We start from the raw sequence: 15,051 nt of genomic DNA, 5'->3' as shown, positions 1-15,051 counted from the left end.
ATTTCACACAGAGGGTCGTGGGGGCCTGGAATGTGTTGCCGGGCAAGGTGGTGGAGGCGGACACACTGGGAACGTTTAAGACTTATCTAGACAGCTATATGAACGGAGTGGGAATGGAGGGATACAAAAGAGTGGTCTAGTTTGGACCAGGGAGCGGCGCGGGCTAATTGTTCCTGGTTTCTCGTTTCAAGGCTTCATTCTACGATCATCTTGCTGGTGCCAGTACAGAGTGAGACTGCGGATAGTTGGGAACCTGTCTCGGGGGCAGGGAATTCATATGGTGTTCGTGGAAGTGGAAATGACTAGGGTTGGGAAGCATTTTCCGATCGGGGCCATTGTGATCTCCTGGACTCGTTTCGATCGCCTCAGGGGGTCGGAGAGGAATTTCCCAGATTTTTTTTTCCCCATATTGGCCCTGGGGTTTTTCACTCTGGGTTTTCGCCTCTCCCTGGAGATCACATGGTCTGGAATGGGGGGGTGGGGGTAAGTTAATAGGTTGTAATGAACAAAGCATCGTAGCTGTGAGGGACAGCTCGGTGGATAGGATATTGGTATGTAGATAGGCTGGAAAATTGGGCGGGGATCCTGGATTCAGGATTCAATCCTGGACCGGGGAGCGGCGCGGGCTTGGAGGGCCGAAGGGCCTGTTCCTGTGCTGTATTGTTCTTTGTTCTTTGTTCTTTGTTCTTTGATATAGATAGGCTGGAAATTTGGGCAAAGAAATGGCACATGGAGTTCAATCCTGATAAATGCGAAGTGATGCATTTTGGTAGAAATAATGTAGGGAGGAGCGATACGATAAATGGCAGAACCATAAAGGGTGTAGATACGCAGAGGGACCTGGGTGTGCAAGTCCACAGATCCTTGAAGGTGATGTCACAGGTGGAGAAGGTGGTGAAGAAGGCATATGGCATGCTTGCCTTTATAGGACGGGGCATAGAGTATAAAAGTTGGGGTCTGATGTTGCAGATGTATAGAACGTTGGTTCGGCCACATTTGGAATACTGCGTCCAGTTCTGGTCGCCACACTACCAGAAGGACGTGGAGGCTTTGGAGAGAGTACAGAGGAGGTTTACCAGGATGTTGCCTGGTATGGAGGGGCTTAGTTATGAGGAGAGATTGGGTAAACTGGGGTTGTTCTCCCTGGAAAGACAGAGGATGAAGGGAGACTTAATAGAGGTGTATAAAATGATGAAAGGCATAGATAGGGTGAACGGTGGGAAACTTTTCCCCAGGTCGGTGGTGACGTTCACGAGGGGTCATAGGTTCAAGGTGAAGGGGGGGGAGGTTTAACACAGATATCAGAAGGACATATTTTACACAGAGGGTGGTGGGGGCCTGGAATGCGCTGCCAGGCAAGGTGGTGGAGGCGGACACACTGGGGACGTTTAAGACTTATCTAGATAGCCACATGAACGGAGTGGGAATGGAGGGATACAAAAGAATGGTCTAGTTTGGACCAGGGAGCGGCACGAGCTTGGAGGGCCGAAGGGCCTGTTCCTGTGCTGTATTGTTCTTTGTTCTTTGTCTGTGATAGACTTGAAGACAGGAGACGTTAAGTATCAAAAAGAATTGGCAGTGCCGGAGAGTAGTAATGGGGCAAGTAAAGGAACAGAAAGATGTGTAGAGGAGGTGTGAATGGCAGAATGGTGGAAACCTGTCTTTGAAAAGCAAAAACAAGAGTGAAATTGTAAAGCGAAAGGAAACAAAACGAGGGCAGTTGATCCAGGCTGAAATGTTGAACTCAGTCCCCAGGGCTGTGAGATGCCCAGCGGAAGGATGGGCTGTGTTCCTTGAGCTTATGTTGAGCTTCTCTGGGACACTGACGCAAGCCCAGAGGTCAGTGTGAGACAAAGATGGAAATTAGCTGCCTTCCTGAACCGCTGCAGACCATGTGGTGTAGGTGCATCCACAGGGCTGTTCGGGAGGGAGTGCCAGGATTTTGACCCAGCGACAGTGAGAGAACAGCGATTATATTTCCAAGTCAGGATGGTTTGTGACTTTGAGGGAACTTGCAGGTAGTGGTGTTCCCGTGTGTCAGCCGCCCTTCTCCTTCCAGGTGGTAGAGATTATCTGTTTGGAAGCTGCTGTCGAAGGAGCCTTGGTGACTTGCTGCATTTAGATAGCACCTCTCATGTCCTTGGGTAGTTGTAAAGTGTAATGAGCCAGTGTTGTAATGTAGGAAATGCAGTAGCCAATTTGCACACAGGAAGTTCCAATGAGCAACAGTGAAAGAATTTTGAGACAGACTTCCTGAGAGAAATAGCAAACATAACATAATTTTCCTTTGCATGTCAGCTACGACTCTCACCAACTTTTACAGATGCACCATAGAAAGCATTCTTTCTGGTTGTATCACAGCTTGGTATGGCTCCTGCTCTGCCCGAGACCGCAATAAACTACAAAGGGTCGTGAACGTAACCCAGACCATCACGCAAACCAGCCTCCTATCCATTGACTCTGTCGACACTTCCCGCTGCCTCGGGAAAGCAGCCAGCATAATCAAGGATCCCACGCACCCCGGACATTCTCTCTTCCACCTTCTTCCGTTGGGAAAAAGATACAAAAGTCTGAGGTCACGTACCAACCGACTCAAGAACAGCTTCTTCCCTGCTGCTGTCAGACTTTTGAATGGACTTGCCTTGCATTAAGTTGATCTTTCTCTACACCCTAACTATGACTGTAACACTACATTCTACACTCTCTCCTTTCCTTCTCTATGAATGATATGCTTTGTCTGTATAGCGTGCAAGAAACAATACTTTTCACTGTATCCCAATACACGTGACAATAACTAATCAAATGAAATCAAATGACTGTAACACTATTCTGCACCCTCTCCTTTCCTTCTCCCCTATGTACTCTATGAACTGTATGCTTTGTCTGTATCGCATGCAAGAAATAATACTTTTAACCGTGTAAAACCAGGGCGGGGGTACTCAGAGACACTATACCATGTGACATCTTAAGAATAAAAAGGAATTGAAACTTAGGCACATTTTTAATCGCGGCCTACAGGTTATAAGAGATATTTGAGAGGAAGTTGGAAATTTCGCAACAACTGGAACCTCTGCAGGAATCACTCTCGCTCTGTGCAACTGAAGACATCACAACTGAAGACAGAGCAGCAGAGAGAGAGAGTTTAACAGACAGATCCAACCAGGAACGGAATCTCATTCTGCGGGGACATGGGGACGCCGAGTCTGGTTTTATTCCTCCTCTTCCCTCTCCTCAATCCCGGGCCAGTGCAGGGAGAAGTGATCCAGGATCTGAGCCAGTGTGGCTGGTTCTTCCAGGGCAAGGTGCCGCCGCAGGGTTTCGACACTCAGAACCGCGTCAAGATCTGCCAGAGGTACAAGAACCACTATCACTTTGTAACGCTGTACCGGACAGACCTGCGGATCCCGGTCTACTCCGCTTACAGGTACCCCTGCACCCTGGGTGTGGACAAGAGGCTGAGACCCAGACCGTGGTTTTATGAGCCGCAGGTAAGTGATTGGGACTGAACGCTTCACCTTGTAGCAGAGACAGCCCAACACAGCTTGAGAACCACAGTGAGCAACATTTGTCACAGAGCTTTCGGAGATCTCTCCACCTTGCTGCTTGGGAAATGAGAACTCCCAGGTTCAGGGGGAATTCTGCTCCCATTGGTCAGCAAGGCAAATATTCTCCCGCCCCATAGAATTCCTACAGTGCAGAAGGAGGCCATTCGGCCCATTGAGTCTGCACTGACTCTCCCAAAGAGCATCTTACCCAGACCCATAACCCCAGCCCTATCCCCTTAACCCCGTGCATTTACCATGGCCAATCTCCCCAACCTACACAGCTTGGACACTAAGGGGCAATTTACCGCAGCCAATCAACCTGACCCGCACATCTTTCAGACTGTGGGAGGAAACCGGAGCGCCCGGAGGAAACCCACGCAGACATGGGGAGAATGTGCAAACTGCACTCCATTTTATTTGGCAGTTTACCGTAAAAGTATTTAAAATTTCTTGAGTGGACAGAGAGAGCGTAAGAATTTGCATTTAGAGTGTGCCCTTAGGGCATCTCAAAGTGCAAAGCAAGATCCTACAAACATCATGACACCAAAGGGTGAGATTTCCACTGGCTTCAGAATCCATCCTTACAGTTAAAATCATAGAATCCCTCCAGTGTAGTAGGAAGCCTTTCAGGCTATTGAGTCTGCACCGACTGTGCCCCCGTGCCGCTGGTTATATAGCCAGGTTCAGAAGGACTGAGAATTTCTCCTGAATCCACTCAGCCATAGAGTCAGAGAGGTTTATAGCATGGAAACAGGCCCTTTGGCCCAACCTGTCCATGCCACCCTTTTTTTTTACACCCCTAAGCTAATCCCAATTGCCCGCATTTGGCCCATATCCCTCTATACCTATCTTATCCATGTAACTATCTAAATGCTTTTTAAAAGACAAAATTGTACCCGTCTCTACTACTACCTCTGGCAACTTGCTCCAGACACTCACCACCCTCTGTGTGAAACAATTGCCCCTCTGGACACTTTTGTATCTCTCCCCTCTCACGTTAAACCAGGGGTCTCCAAACTACGGCCCGCGGGCCACATCCGGCCCGCAGCCAGTGGGGCGGAACGGGATTCCCGCTGCCGAAAACACTCCCGTGTCCGGAACCCCGCCGCTGACTCAGGATCCGGATGCGGGGACGGAAGCCACAGGCCGGACATTTGCTGCCGCTCCACGCGGTGTCTGATGGACCCATGGGAATCCCCGCCCTCTTTACTGGCCTATTGTCCAATCAGAGCTGCCGTCCTTTGACTGACAGTTCATTAAACGAATCAGCAATTGAGACATCTGTTATCCAATTGCCGCTCTGCATTGACTGAGTGACAGCTGCTTTATCCAATCCGTAAGCTCCATCTGTCTGAAATGAGCGAGAACAATGACAATGATGGCGGCAATTCCGACCAATTCAGTTATGGAAGGAAAAAAGAAAAGAAAAGTGGACAGTGAGCGCCGCCTGTTTAATGAAGAATGGGGTGTAAAGTACTTCCTTGTACAAGCAGGTGATAAAGCGTTGTGTGTCGTATGCAATGAAACTGTTGCAGTTTTGAAGGAGTACAATGTACGTCGGCACTATGAGACCAAACATGAACCAAGTTATTCCCAATTCACAGGAACACAGCGTTCAGGAAAATTTGAATCAATGCAACACAGGTTGCTTTCCCAACAAGCTTTTTTTACGCAGAAGATACTGAAAATCAAGCTTTAACCAGGGCCAGCTACAAACTAGCTTATGTGTTGGCTAAAAGAGGAAAGCCATTCACCGATGGAGACCTTTTCAAAGAGTGTATAATGGAAGCAGTGGAAGAGTTATGCCCAGAAAAAGCAAATCTGTTCAAAATCATCAGTCTTGCGCTAAATACTGTTGCTCGTAGAATTGAGGATATAGGAAGCAATATATTTCATCAAATTGCAGACAAAGCAAGAAATTTTCAGTTGTATTCATAGAACATAGAACATTACAGCGCAGTACAGGCCCTTCGGCCCTCGATGTTGCGCCGACCAGTGGAACCAATCTAAAGCCCCTCTAATCTACACTATTCCAATGTCATCCATATGTTTATCCAATGACCATTTAAATGCCCTTAATGTTGGCGAGTCCACTACTGCTGCAGGCAGGGCATTCCACGCCCTTACCACTCTCTGAGTGAAGAACCTACCTCTGACATCTGTCCTATATCTATCACTCCTCAATTTAAAGCTATGTCCCCTCGTGCTAGCTATCACCATCCAAGGTAAAAGGCTCTCACTATCCACCCTATCTAATCCTCTGATCATCTTGTATGCCTCTATTAAGTCACCTCTTAACCTTCTTCTCTCTAACGAAAACAGCCTCATGTCCCTCTGCCTTTCCTCATAAGACCTTCCCACCATACCAGGCAACATTCTAGTAAATCTTCTCTGCACCCTTTCCAATGCTTCCACATCCTTCCTATAATACGGCGACCAGAACTGTACGCAATACTCCAAGTGCGGCTGCACCAGAGTTTTGACCAGCTGCAGCATGACCTCCTAGCTCCGAAACTCAATCCCTCTCCCAATAAAAGCTAACACACCGTACGCCTTCTTAACAACCCTATCAACCTGGGTGCCAACTTTCAGGGATCTATGCACATGGACACCGAGATCTCTCTGTTCATCCACACTACCAAGTATAATTCTCTCGCACTTGATGAATCGACTGATGTGTGTGACACATCACAAGTCCTAGTATTCATCCGTGGCATTGACAGTGAATTTAATGTGACACAAGAATTAGCATCAGTGCATAGCATGCACAGCACAGTAACTGGAGAAGACACCTTCAAAGAATTGCAGAAAACTGTGTTAGAATATAACCTGGAGTGGAATAAACTGCAATGCATGACAATTGATGGAGGAAAGAACATGTCTGGGGTGAAGAAAGGTTTGGTTGGACAAATCACAAAAGCTTGTGAGGTTGGTGGATTCTCAAAGCCCATGTTTCTGCATTGCATTATCCATCAACAAGCATTGTGCGGAAAATATGTGGATATGTCTTGCGTTCTGAAACCTGTTGTTTCAACAGTGAATTTCATTCGATCTCATGGGCTTAATCATCGCCAGTTCATTTATAAAACTAATTTTTTTTCTTTGGCCCCCGAAAATGTGTAAAATATACGATGTGGTCCTTGTACTGAAAAGTTTGGAGACCCCTGCCTTAAACCTATGCCCTCTAGTTTTAGACTCCCCTACCTTTGGGAAAAGATATTGACTATCTAGCTGATCTGTGCTCCTCATTATTTTATAGACCTCTGTAAGATCACCCCTCAGCCTCCTATGCTCCAGAGAAAAAAGTCCCAGTCTATCCAGCCTCTCCTTATAACTCAAACCTTCAAGTCCCGGAAGCATCCTAGTAAATCTTTTCTGCACTCTTTCCTTTCTATAATAGGGTGACCAGAACTGTACGCAGTATTCCAAGTGTGGCCTTACCAATGTCTTGTCCAACTTCAACAAGACGTCCCAACTCCTGTACTCAATGTTCTGACCGATGAAACCAAGCATGCCGAATGCCTTCTTCACCAGTCTGTCCACTTGTGACTCCACTTTCAAGGAGCTATGAACATGTACCCCTAGACCTCTTTGTTCTGTAACTCTCCCCAACGCCCTACCATTAACTGAGTAAGTCCTGCCCTGGTTCAATCTACCAAAATGCATCACCTCGCATTTGTCTAAATTAAACTCCATCTGCCATTCGTCAGCCCACTGGCCCAGTTGATCAAGATCCCGTTGCAATTGGAAATAACTTTCTTCACTGTCCACCATGCCACCAATCTTGGTGTCATCTGCAAACTTACTAACCATGCCTCCTATATTCTCATCCAAATCATTAATATAAATGACAAATAGCAGTGGATCCAGCACTGACCCCTGAGGCACACCGCTGGTCACAAGCCTCCATTCTAGATGCTATATAAATAGAACTTGATGTTATCTGATTCCGCCCCCCCCAACCGCCCCCCCCCCCCCCTCACCACACCCCCACACCCCGCACCCCCAGCAGCATCTGAACAGCTGAGAATTGCCAGCTATCATTGCCAGTGGGTTCCAATCAGTTACTCATTTAAATGCTGAGGGAGATTTCTTGTTTGCAAGACCAAGATAGAGAAAACTGAGACAAAAGTCACTCCCATTAACCAACAATTTATTTTGTGGCCATGAGTAATCGCTGGACTGAGGACAGCAGCTCGATCTGTGAAAAGGGGGAAATGTTTGTTGGGGTTTATGAGCTTTCTCTCTCGCTCGTTTTGTAAGTTGTGAATATTTCCTGATGTGTTATTTTCTGCTGGTTTTAGATCGATGATCCACGTGCCTCGGCTGAAATGATGAGCAGCAATGACACTGCCAGTGTTTATCAGGCGGTGGATGCAGATTACCAGGGTTCAGGATACGATCGAGGTCACCTTTACCCCTACTCCTTCAATAGGAAAGACAGTGCCACAGCCACCTGTACCCTCACCAATGCAGTCCCGCAGAAGCACAAAGCCAACGTGAACTGGGCAAAAGAGGCAGAATCCATAGTTTTTAACTTGACAAAGATATGCCGCAATTCCAGCCGCTCCATGTACGTGGTGACGGGTTCGGCCAATTCCACCAACATCAAACTGAAGAACAAGATCATGGTGCCCGAGCTGGCCTGGACTGCCCTTTGCTGTACCTCTCCTCCCGCCCAGAATAATGACCCCTGTCTCAATAGCAACGTGGTGTCAGCGGAGCGGAACGCGCCGATGGTGTACGATAAAGACTTTTCTGCTGCGTTCCTGAAACGGATGCAGCCAGAAGAACCGGCGCTCCGTCTAACGGTGGGAAACCTGCAGCAGCGACTGGGAGTGGGCAAGATGTTTGCGAGTTGCAGAGGAACAAGTGCTGATGACGAAGCAGAGACCTTCAAAGAGGTGACTCTGCTGATCAAGGGGAAAATTCCCGCAGGAAACAGAGGGGAATCCATCGGGAGGTGGTCATGGCTCTTTGCAGTCTTGTGTTGTCTCCTTTTGGAGGTGGGCCTGAATTGGTTTCAGTGACTGAGGTTTGCTAACTTGCGGTGAGTTTGCACAATAACGACCTTTGAGTGTCACATTGCTGGTGTCACATGGCTAAGCTTCCAGATAGAGTATTTGACTTGTTTCCTCAGAATGTTAGCGGCCACTCTTCACGTGATCTGAGGACTTGTCACACTCAGTATTGGGACTCTATAGAGGAACAGAAAGAGGCCATTCGGCCCCTTGAGTCTCTTGTGCCATTCAATTAGCTCATAGTTGATCTGTAACTCAAGTCCATTCTGCCCGCTTGATTCCATTACTCTTAACACTCTCAATGAACAGAAGAGCCGTTTTTAAATTTTAAATGGAACTTTTTGACTTCATCAGTTTTTTTTTTGCCGGGGGGCGGGGGTGGGGTGGTGGTGGTGTGGGAGAATTCCAGATTTCCATTACTCTTCGCGCTAGGAAGTACTTCCTGCTTTCACTTCTGAATGGCCCAGGTCTAATTTCAACATCCCCTTGTCCTGGCCTCCACACTGGCCTTCACACTCTGGCGCCTGTTCGGGTACACTGAGGGAGAATTTAGCATGGCCAATGCACCAACCAGTACGTCTTTTGGACTGTGGGAGGAATGCCAAGCTGCTTAATCCTGCCGAAGACTTGTTCTCAATCATAGGATCTTTTCCCTCTCTCACCCGTGGACTACCCTCCTTCAGTCCACAATATCGGATAGTCTAGTTCCCATTATCTTCTAGGACAGGGGTCTCCAAACTACGGTCCGCGGGCCACATCCGGCCTGCAGCGAGCCGCATCCGGATCGGAGTTTGGAGACCGCTGTTCTAGGAGATCTCTCCCAGTGAAATCCCAATTCTAACCCACCCCGGTTTGAATCCTAGAGAACTTGATTGCCAAAAATTGCAAATGTTATGAGAATCCCATTGTCACTTGAGCCAAGTGACTGAAGATTACTTATCTCTCTGTGTCAGGGTAACAGAGTACAGGCCTTGTTTAAAAATATGGAACTCTATAGCCAGGATTTTACAATCCCCTCCCACGGGAGGGAGAGGAGGCACGCTATGGAGGAGCTATAAAATCCTGGTCTCTAACAAATTGCCTTTTGGTGTTATAGAGTCATAGAGGTTTACAGAATGGAAACAGGCCCTTCGGCCCAACTTGTCCATGCCGCCCTTTTTTTTAAACCCCTAAGCTAGTCCTAATTGTCTGCATTTGGCCCATATCCCTCTATACCCATCGTACCCATGTAACTGTCTAAACGCTTTTTAAAGACAAAATTGTACCCGCCTCTACTACTACCTCTAGTAGCTTGTTCCAGACACTCACCACCCTCTGTGTGGAAACAATTGCCCCTCTGGACCCTTTTGTATCTCTCTCCTCTCACCTCAAAAGTATGCCCTCTAGTTTTAGACTCTCCTACCTTTGGGAAAAGATATTAACTATCTAGCTGATCTATGCCCCTCATTATTTCATAGATCTCTATAAGATCACCTCTCAGCCTCCTACACTCCAGAGAAAAAAGTCCCAGTCTATCCAGCCTCTCCTTATAACTCAAACCTTCAAGTCCCGGTAGTATCCTAGTAAATCTTTTCTGCACTCTTTCCAGTTTAATACCATCCTTTCTATAATAGGGTGACCAGAATTGCACACAGTATTCCAAGTGTGGCCTTACCAATGTCTTGTCCAACTTCAACAAGACGTCCCAACTCCTGTATTCAATGTTCTGACCAATGAAACCAAGCATGCTGAATGCCTTCTTCACCACTCTGTCCACCTGTGACTCCACTTTCAAGGAGCTATGAACCTGTACCATTAGATCTCTTTGTTCTGTAACTCTCCCCAACACCCTACCATTAACTGAGTAAGTCCTGCCTGATTCAATCTACCAAAATGCATCACCTCGCATTTATCTAAGTTAAACTCCATCTGCCATTCGTCAGCCCACTGGCCCAGTTGATCAAGATCCCGTTGCAATCCGAGATAACCTTCTTCACTGTCCACTATGCTACCAATCTTGGTGCCATCTGCAAACTTACTAACCATGCCCCCTATATTCTCATCCAAATCATTGTGTTGCTGGTTTAATTTCTCATTCAAGAGGTGTAAATTGGCCTGGATAGCGTTCAAGTACAGGGTGACCATTTTCAGGCGATTTCCGTTTTATATTAATTTAGCAAACCAGCAAGGTCAAGGAGGCCATTTTGAGACTAATTTTCGGCGGCTGCGAAAGAAGCCATTTTGTATTGTGTAACTGACAGTTATAAAATGTCTGAATCAGAATTGTTGCATTAATTAGTTACCAACAGGCGACAGATGACTTAGTGAGCACCGAGCCACAACTGAGTTATAAGTCGTCAATAATCAATCAGTAGCTATTTTCAAAAATCTGTAAACCTGTTTTAAGGTCATTAATTAACCATTGTAGCTTTTGTGTATAGGAAAGGAATGCAGGATCAGATAAAGTGTGCTGGCAATAAACCCCCCCGACCACCTCAAGCAGAACAAGATGACCTCCCAGAGAGCATTGCATGAATAGAAAGTGTCCACAATTGGGTCTAAAGGTGCTATGTAACAGCTCTAATGTACTTTTGGGCGGCACGGTAGCACAGTGGTTAGCACTGCTGCTTCACAGCTCCAGGGTCCCGGGTTCGATTCCCAGCTCGGGTCACTGTCTGTGTGGAGTTTGCACATTCTCCTCATGTCTGCATGGGTTTCCTCCGGGTGCTCCGGTTTCCTCCCACAGTCCAAAGATGTGCGGGTTAGGTTGATTGGCCAGGTTAAAAAAAAATTGCCCCTTAGAGTCCTGAGATGTGTAGGTTAGAGGGATTAGTGGGTAAATATGTGGGGGTAGGGCCTGGGTGGGATTGTGGTCGGTGCAGACTCGATGGGCCGAATGGCCTTCTTCTGCACTGTAGGATTCTCTGATTCTAAAAGAATTACTGCCAAAGAAATTAGTGTTTCCATAGCTTGATCTTCCGCTTGAAGTTGTAAAGAGTCAAAGCCTTAACGCTGTTAAGTAAACCTTTTATTCTTAATAAACTACTTTTAAAATCAACTATATCTAAAGTTCTGCTTTTGTCTTAATTGGTGAACGTCTTGTGTGAATTTATTGAATGGGTGGGGTGACTGAAATTGATTAAGTTGTAGGGGGCGTTACGGTGGCACAGTGGTTAACACTGCTGCCTCACAGCGCCATGGACCCTGGTTCGATTCCCGGCCTGGGTCACTGTGTGGAGTTTGCACGTTCTCCCCGTGTCTGCGTGGGTTTCCTCCGGGTGCTCCAGTTTCCTCCCACAGTCCAAAAGACGTGCTGGTTAGGTGTATCGGCCATGCTAATTTCTCCCTCGGTGTACCCGAACAGGCGCCGGAGTGTGGCAGCTGGGGGATTTCCACAGTAACTTCATTGCAGTGTTAATGTAAGCTTACTTGTGACACTGATAAGAAAGCTTTAACTTTACTTTTTTTAGGTTCCAGGATCAGATGTCAGGGCTGGAATTTTCCAACTGTTCCCACCGGTGGGATTTTCCCATCCCGCTGCAGTGAACGGGGATTTGGCTGGCTGCCAAGTTCTCCATCGTCGCTGCAGCGGGATCGTGGCATGAACGGGCAGTAAGATTGCACCCCCTAGCTTCACAGTGAAAAAAAAAAATGATAAAAAGTGACAAATAGATCAGGATAAAGGACGTGACGTAAGGGCGAAATCCTGAGCCCGGCTCCGCGGGACTGGCAACACCCGCTCCAAATCCAGAGAGTCGTGAAAAATATGACTCTCGCCGACAAGATGGCGTCTTGAAATTTTGAATCAAGCCCACCGTGGGGAACATCATTTTAATACATTGATTTTGATTTGATTTATTTCTGTCACATGTATTAGTATACAGTGAAAACAATTGTTTCTTACGCGCCATGCAGACAAAGCATACTGTTCATAGAGAAGGAAACGAGAGAGTGCAGAATGTAGTGTTACAGTCATAGCTGGGGTGTAGAGAAAGATCAACTTAATGCGAGGTAGGTCCATTCAAAAGTCTGACAGCGGCAGGGAAGAAGCTGTTCTTGAGTTGGTTGGTGCGTGATCTCAGACTTTTGTTATCTTTTTCCCCGACGGAAGAAGGTGGAAGAGAGAATCTCCGGGGTGCGTGGGGTCCTTGATTATGCTGGCTGCTTTTCCGAGGCAGTGGGAAGTGTAGACAGAGTCAATGGATGGGAGGCTGGTTTGTGTGATGGATTGGGCTACATTCACAACCTTTTGTAGTTCCTTGCGGTCTTGGGCAGAGCAGGAGCCATACCAAGCTGTGATACAACCAGAAAGAATGCTTTCTATGCTGCATCGGCAGAAGTTGGTGAGAGTTGTAGCTGACAGGCCGAATTTCTCATTATTGAGCACTCATGCTGGACATTGAGCATAAACTGGACATTCAGCGGGCGCCTGTGTACGTCACACTGGCGCCATTTACAGCAGCTGTACATCAGTGTGTGAACCTCTGAGGGGGATGTCAGAGGTGAGCACTCTCGTTAACCTGCCCAACACTCGAGGGGCACCAGGGAGGACGCTGGAGACACCGATAAGTACAGCTGGGGGCCGGGGTGGGGTCACTCTCACCATACGGGGGAATGGGTGGGTCAGATGCCATGAGACAATGGAGGCTCAGCGCTATTCACCCTGGCGGTGAACAGGGGAAATAATGAGGGCGGGGTGCGGACTTCCCCGCTGCCATCCCCTGGGATCGACCTGGAACAGGCACTGGGCGGCTGTTTCTATGGAATTTCCCAGTGTTTGCAGCGATTAAGCTGTGGCGGTGGGGAGGCGGGGGAAGGTGGATCAGAGGGAGCACAGCGCAGCGTGATTCTCATGGGTAAAAAGATTTTAACTAACGAGGCAGACGGTTCGGTCAGAAAACACGCCGGTGACATTGGTGGGAATCACTCCAGGAACCGTCATCGCCAAATTCTCGTAAGATTGCGCGTTTGGTTAGTAAAAGTGGCGTACGTACAAATCCGAGTCAGTGAGGCCATGTCAATGCCAATGCTTCCTTTCCATTGCAAAGACAAACTGGACTGGATGTCCAACTTAGACTTTCAAACACCCCAATTGGAATAAAAGCTAATTACTGCGGATGCTGGGACCTGAGACCAAAAGAGAAAATGCTGGAAAACCTCAGCAAAATCTTCCGGTTCCTTGCCATTTTAACACACGATTCCGCTCCCATGCCCACATATCTGTCCCTGGCCTGCTGCCATGTTCCAGTGAAGCTCAACGCAAACTGGAGGAACAGCATCTCATCTTCTGGCTGGGCACTTTACAGCCTTCCGGTCTCAACATCGGATTCAACAACTTCAGACGATTAGCTCTACCCCACCTCGGCCCCTTTATTTTCATTTTATTTATTTTTAACTTTTCTCTCCCTTTTTTTTCTTTCTTCTCTTTCTTTATTTTTCTTTTTCCCCCCCACTCTTTCCCCCAATTTTAACCCGCTTTCTTTACCTTTTCTCCCCCTTTGCTTCCCCTTTCCCCCTTTATCTCAATTTTATCTCTCTCCCACCCATCTCCCCCTCCCCCCACATCTCCATCTGTCACAGTTTACAGCTTCTCTGCTGTTTGGCCATTCACACCCTTTATTCTCTCTATGGGCTGCCATTAGCAGCCTTTCCCCTGGTTTCTGTGGCTGTGACTCATCTTTCATTCCCTCTCCCTGCAGTATAAATATCTCCCACTTTCTGAGCCTTTTAGCTTTGACAAAGGGTCATCTGGACTTAAAACGTCAGCTCTTTTCACTCCTTACAGATGCTGCCAGACCTGCCGAGATTTTCCAGCAATTTCTCTTTTGACCTCATTTGGAATGTTTGATAAAGGAATTCTCGTTCAGGATGTTACTTCCTCCATACAGAGAGAAAGTCAGTGGTAAAATGTGTAAGGCTTCTGGCGTACAGCACTGTCAAGGATGACAAGACCATCCAAGGTCAGATTGGAGGATCCAGGAGTTTTCTTTTTGTTTATATCCAATTCAATCCATTCAAAGTCCAATTCAAAGTCTCAGCAAGTGAGACATTCCAGATCCAAGCTGACAAAACAGGCTCACCACTTCCTGTCTTGGGCTTGATCTACATGATCCAAGTTGATTGAACCTTTTACAAGGCTTCATCTCATTTGCATCTTAGCCAAAAGGCCGAGATGCCGCTTTAAAAAATTGCTTCAAATGAAGCCTCAGTGTAACCTCATGACTTCAACCAAGTGCAGGATGTTGATACTACACTTGATCTTAGCCAAAAGGCCGAGAAGCAAGAACAGTTGTTCGAGAGAGAGAGAGAGAGAGCAAGCACTGAGCAACTTAAAGATTAAACAAGATTTGCTTGGTTACAGACTCACAACCTGGAGTTGGTTTGCAAACCACAGGATCTGAAACACCACAGCTGAAGCAAAGGAGTGCTCTTAAGGGGTACGTCAACGGGCGACTTTCGGAAGAAGGGCCCTCCCAAAAATATGCCACATGCAGGCAAGACAACAA

General features: G+C 47.2%; 1 protein-coding gene and 1 pseudogene across 1 annotated transcript; one reads left to right on the top strand and one right to left on the bottom strand.

Moving 5' to 3' along the window:
* The first annotated feature begins 3,116 nt into the window (after positions 1-3,116).
* LOC144504305 (endonuclease domain-containing 1 protein-like) lies at positions 3,117-8,877 on the top strand. The gene is made up of 2 exons (XM_078229438.1): positions 3,117-3,488; positions 7,850-8,877. Exons 1-2 carry the CDS (start codon positions 3,189-3,191, stop codon positions 8,573-8,575), a joined length of 1,026 nt encoding a protein of 341 aa, XP_078085564.1. The 5' UTR covers positions 3,117-3,188; the 3' UTR covers positions 8,576-8,877.
* Positions 8,878-14,662: 5,785 nt separating this feature from the next.
* On the bottom strand, positions 14,663-14,829 carry LOC144504981 (U2 spliceosomal RNA; annotated as a pseudogene).
* Positions 14,830-15,051: the final 222 nt, after the last annotated feature.

This window comes from Mustelus asterias, chromosome 15, assembly GCF_964213995.1.
Source record: "Mustelus asterias chromosome 15, sMusAst1.hap1.1, whole genome shotgun sequence".
In the NCBI taxonomy this organism is placed as follows: Eukaryota; Metazoa; Chordata; class Chondrichthyes; order Carcharhiniformes; family Triakidae; genus Mustelus; species Mustelus asterias.
Note: the sequence above shows the minus strand (reverse complement) of the source record. Positions and strands in the feature narration are given on the sequence as shown.

What these genes read in the sequence shown, in the direction of transcription:
- LOC144504305 (XM_078229438.1), top strand. Translation starts at nt 3,189, where the DNA reads ATGGGGACGCCGAGTCTGGTTTTATTCCTCCTCTTCCCTCTCCTCAAT. An exon ending in CGTGGTTTTATGAGCCGCAG is followed by an intron (nt 3,489 to 7,849) that starts GTAAGTGATTGG and finishes TGCTGGTTTTAG; the next exon opens with ATCGATGATCCACGTGCCTC.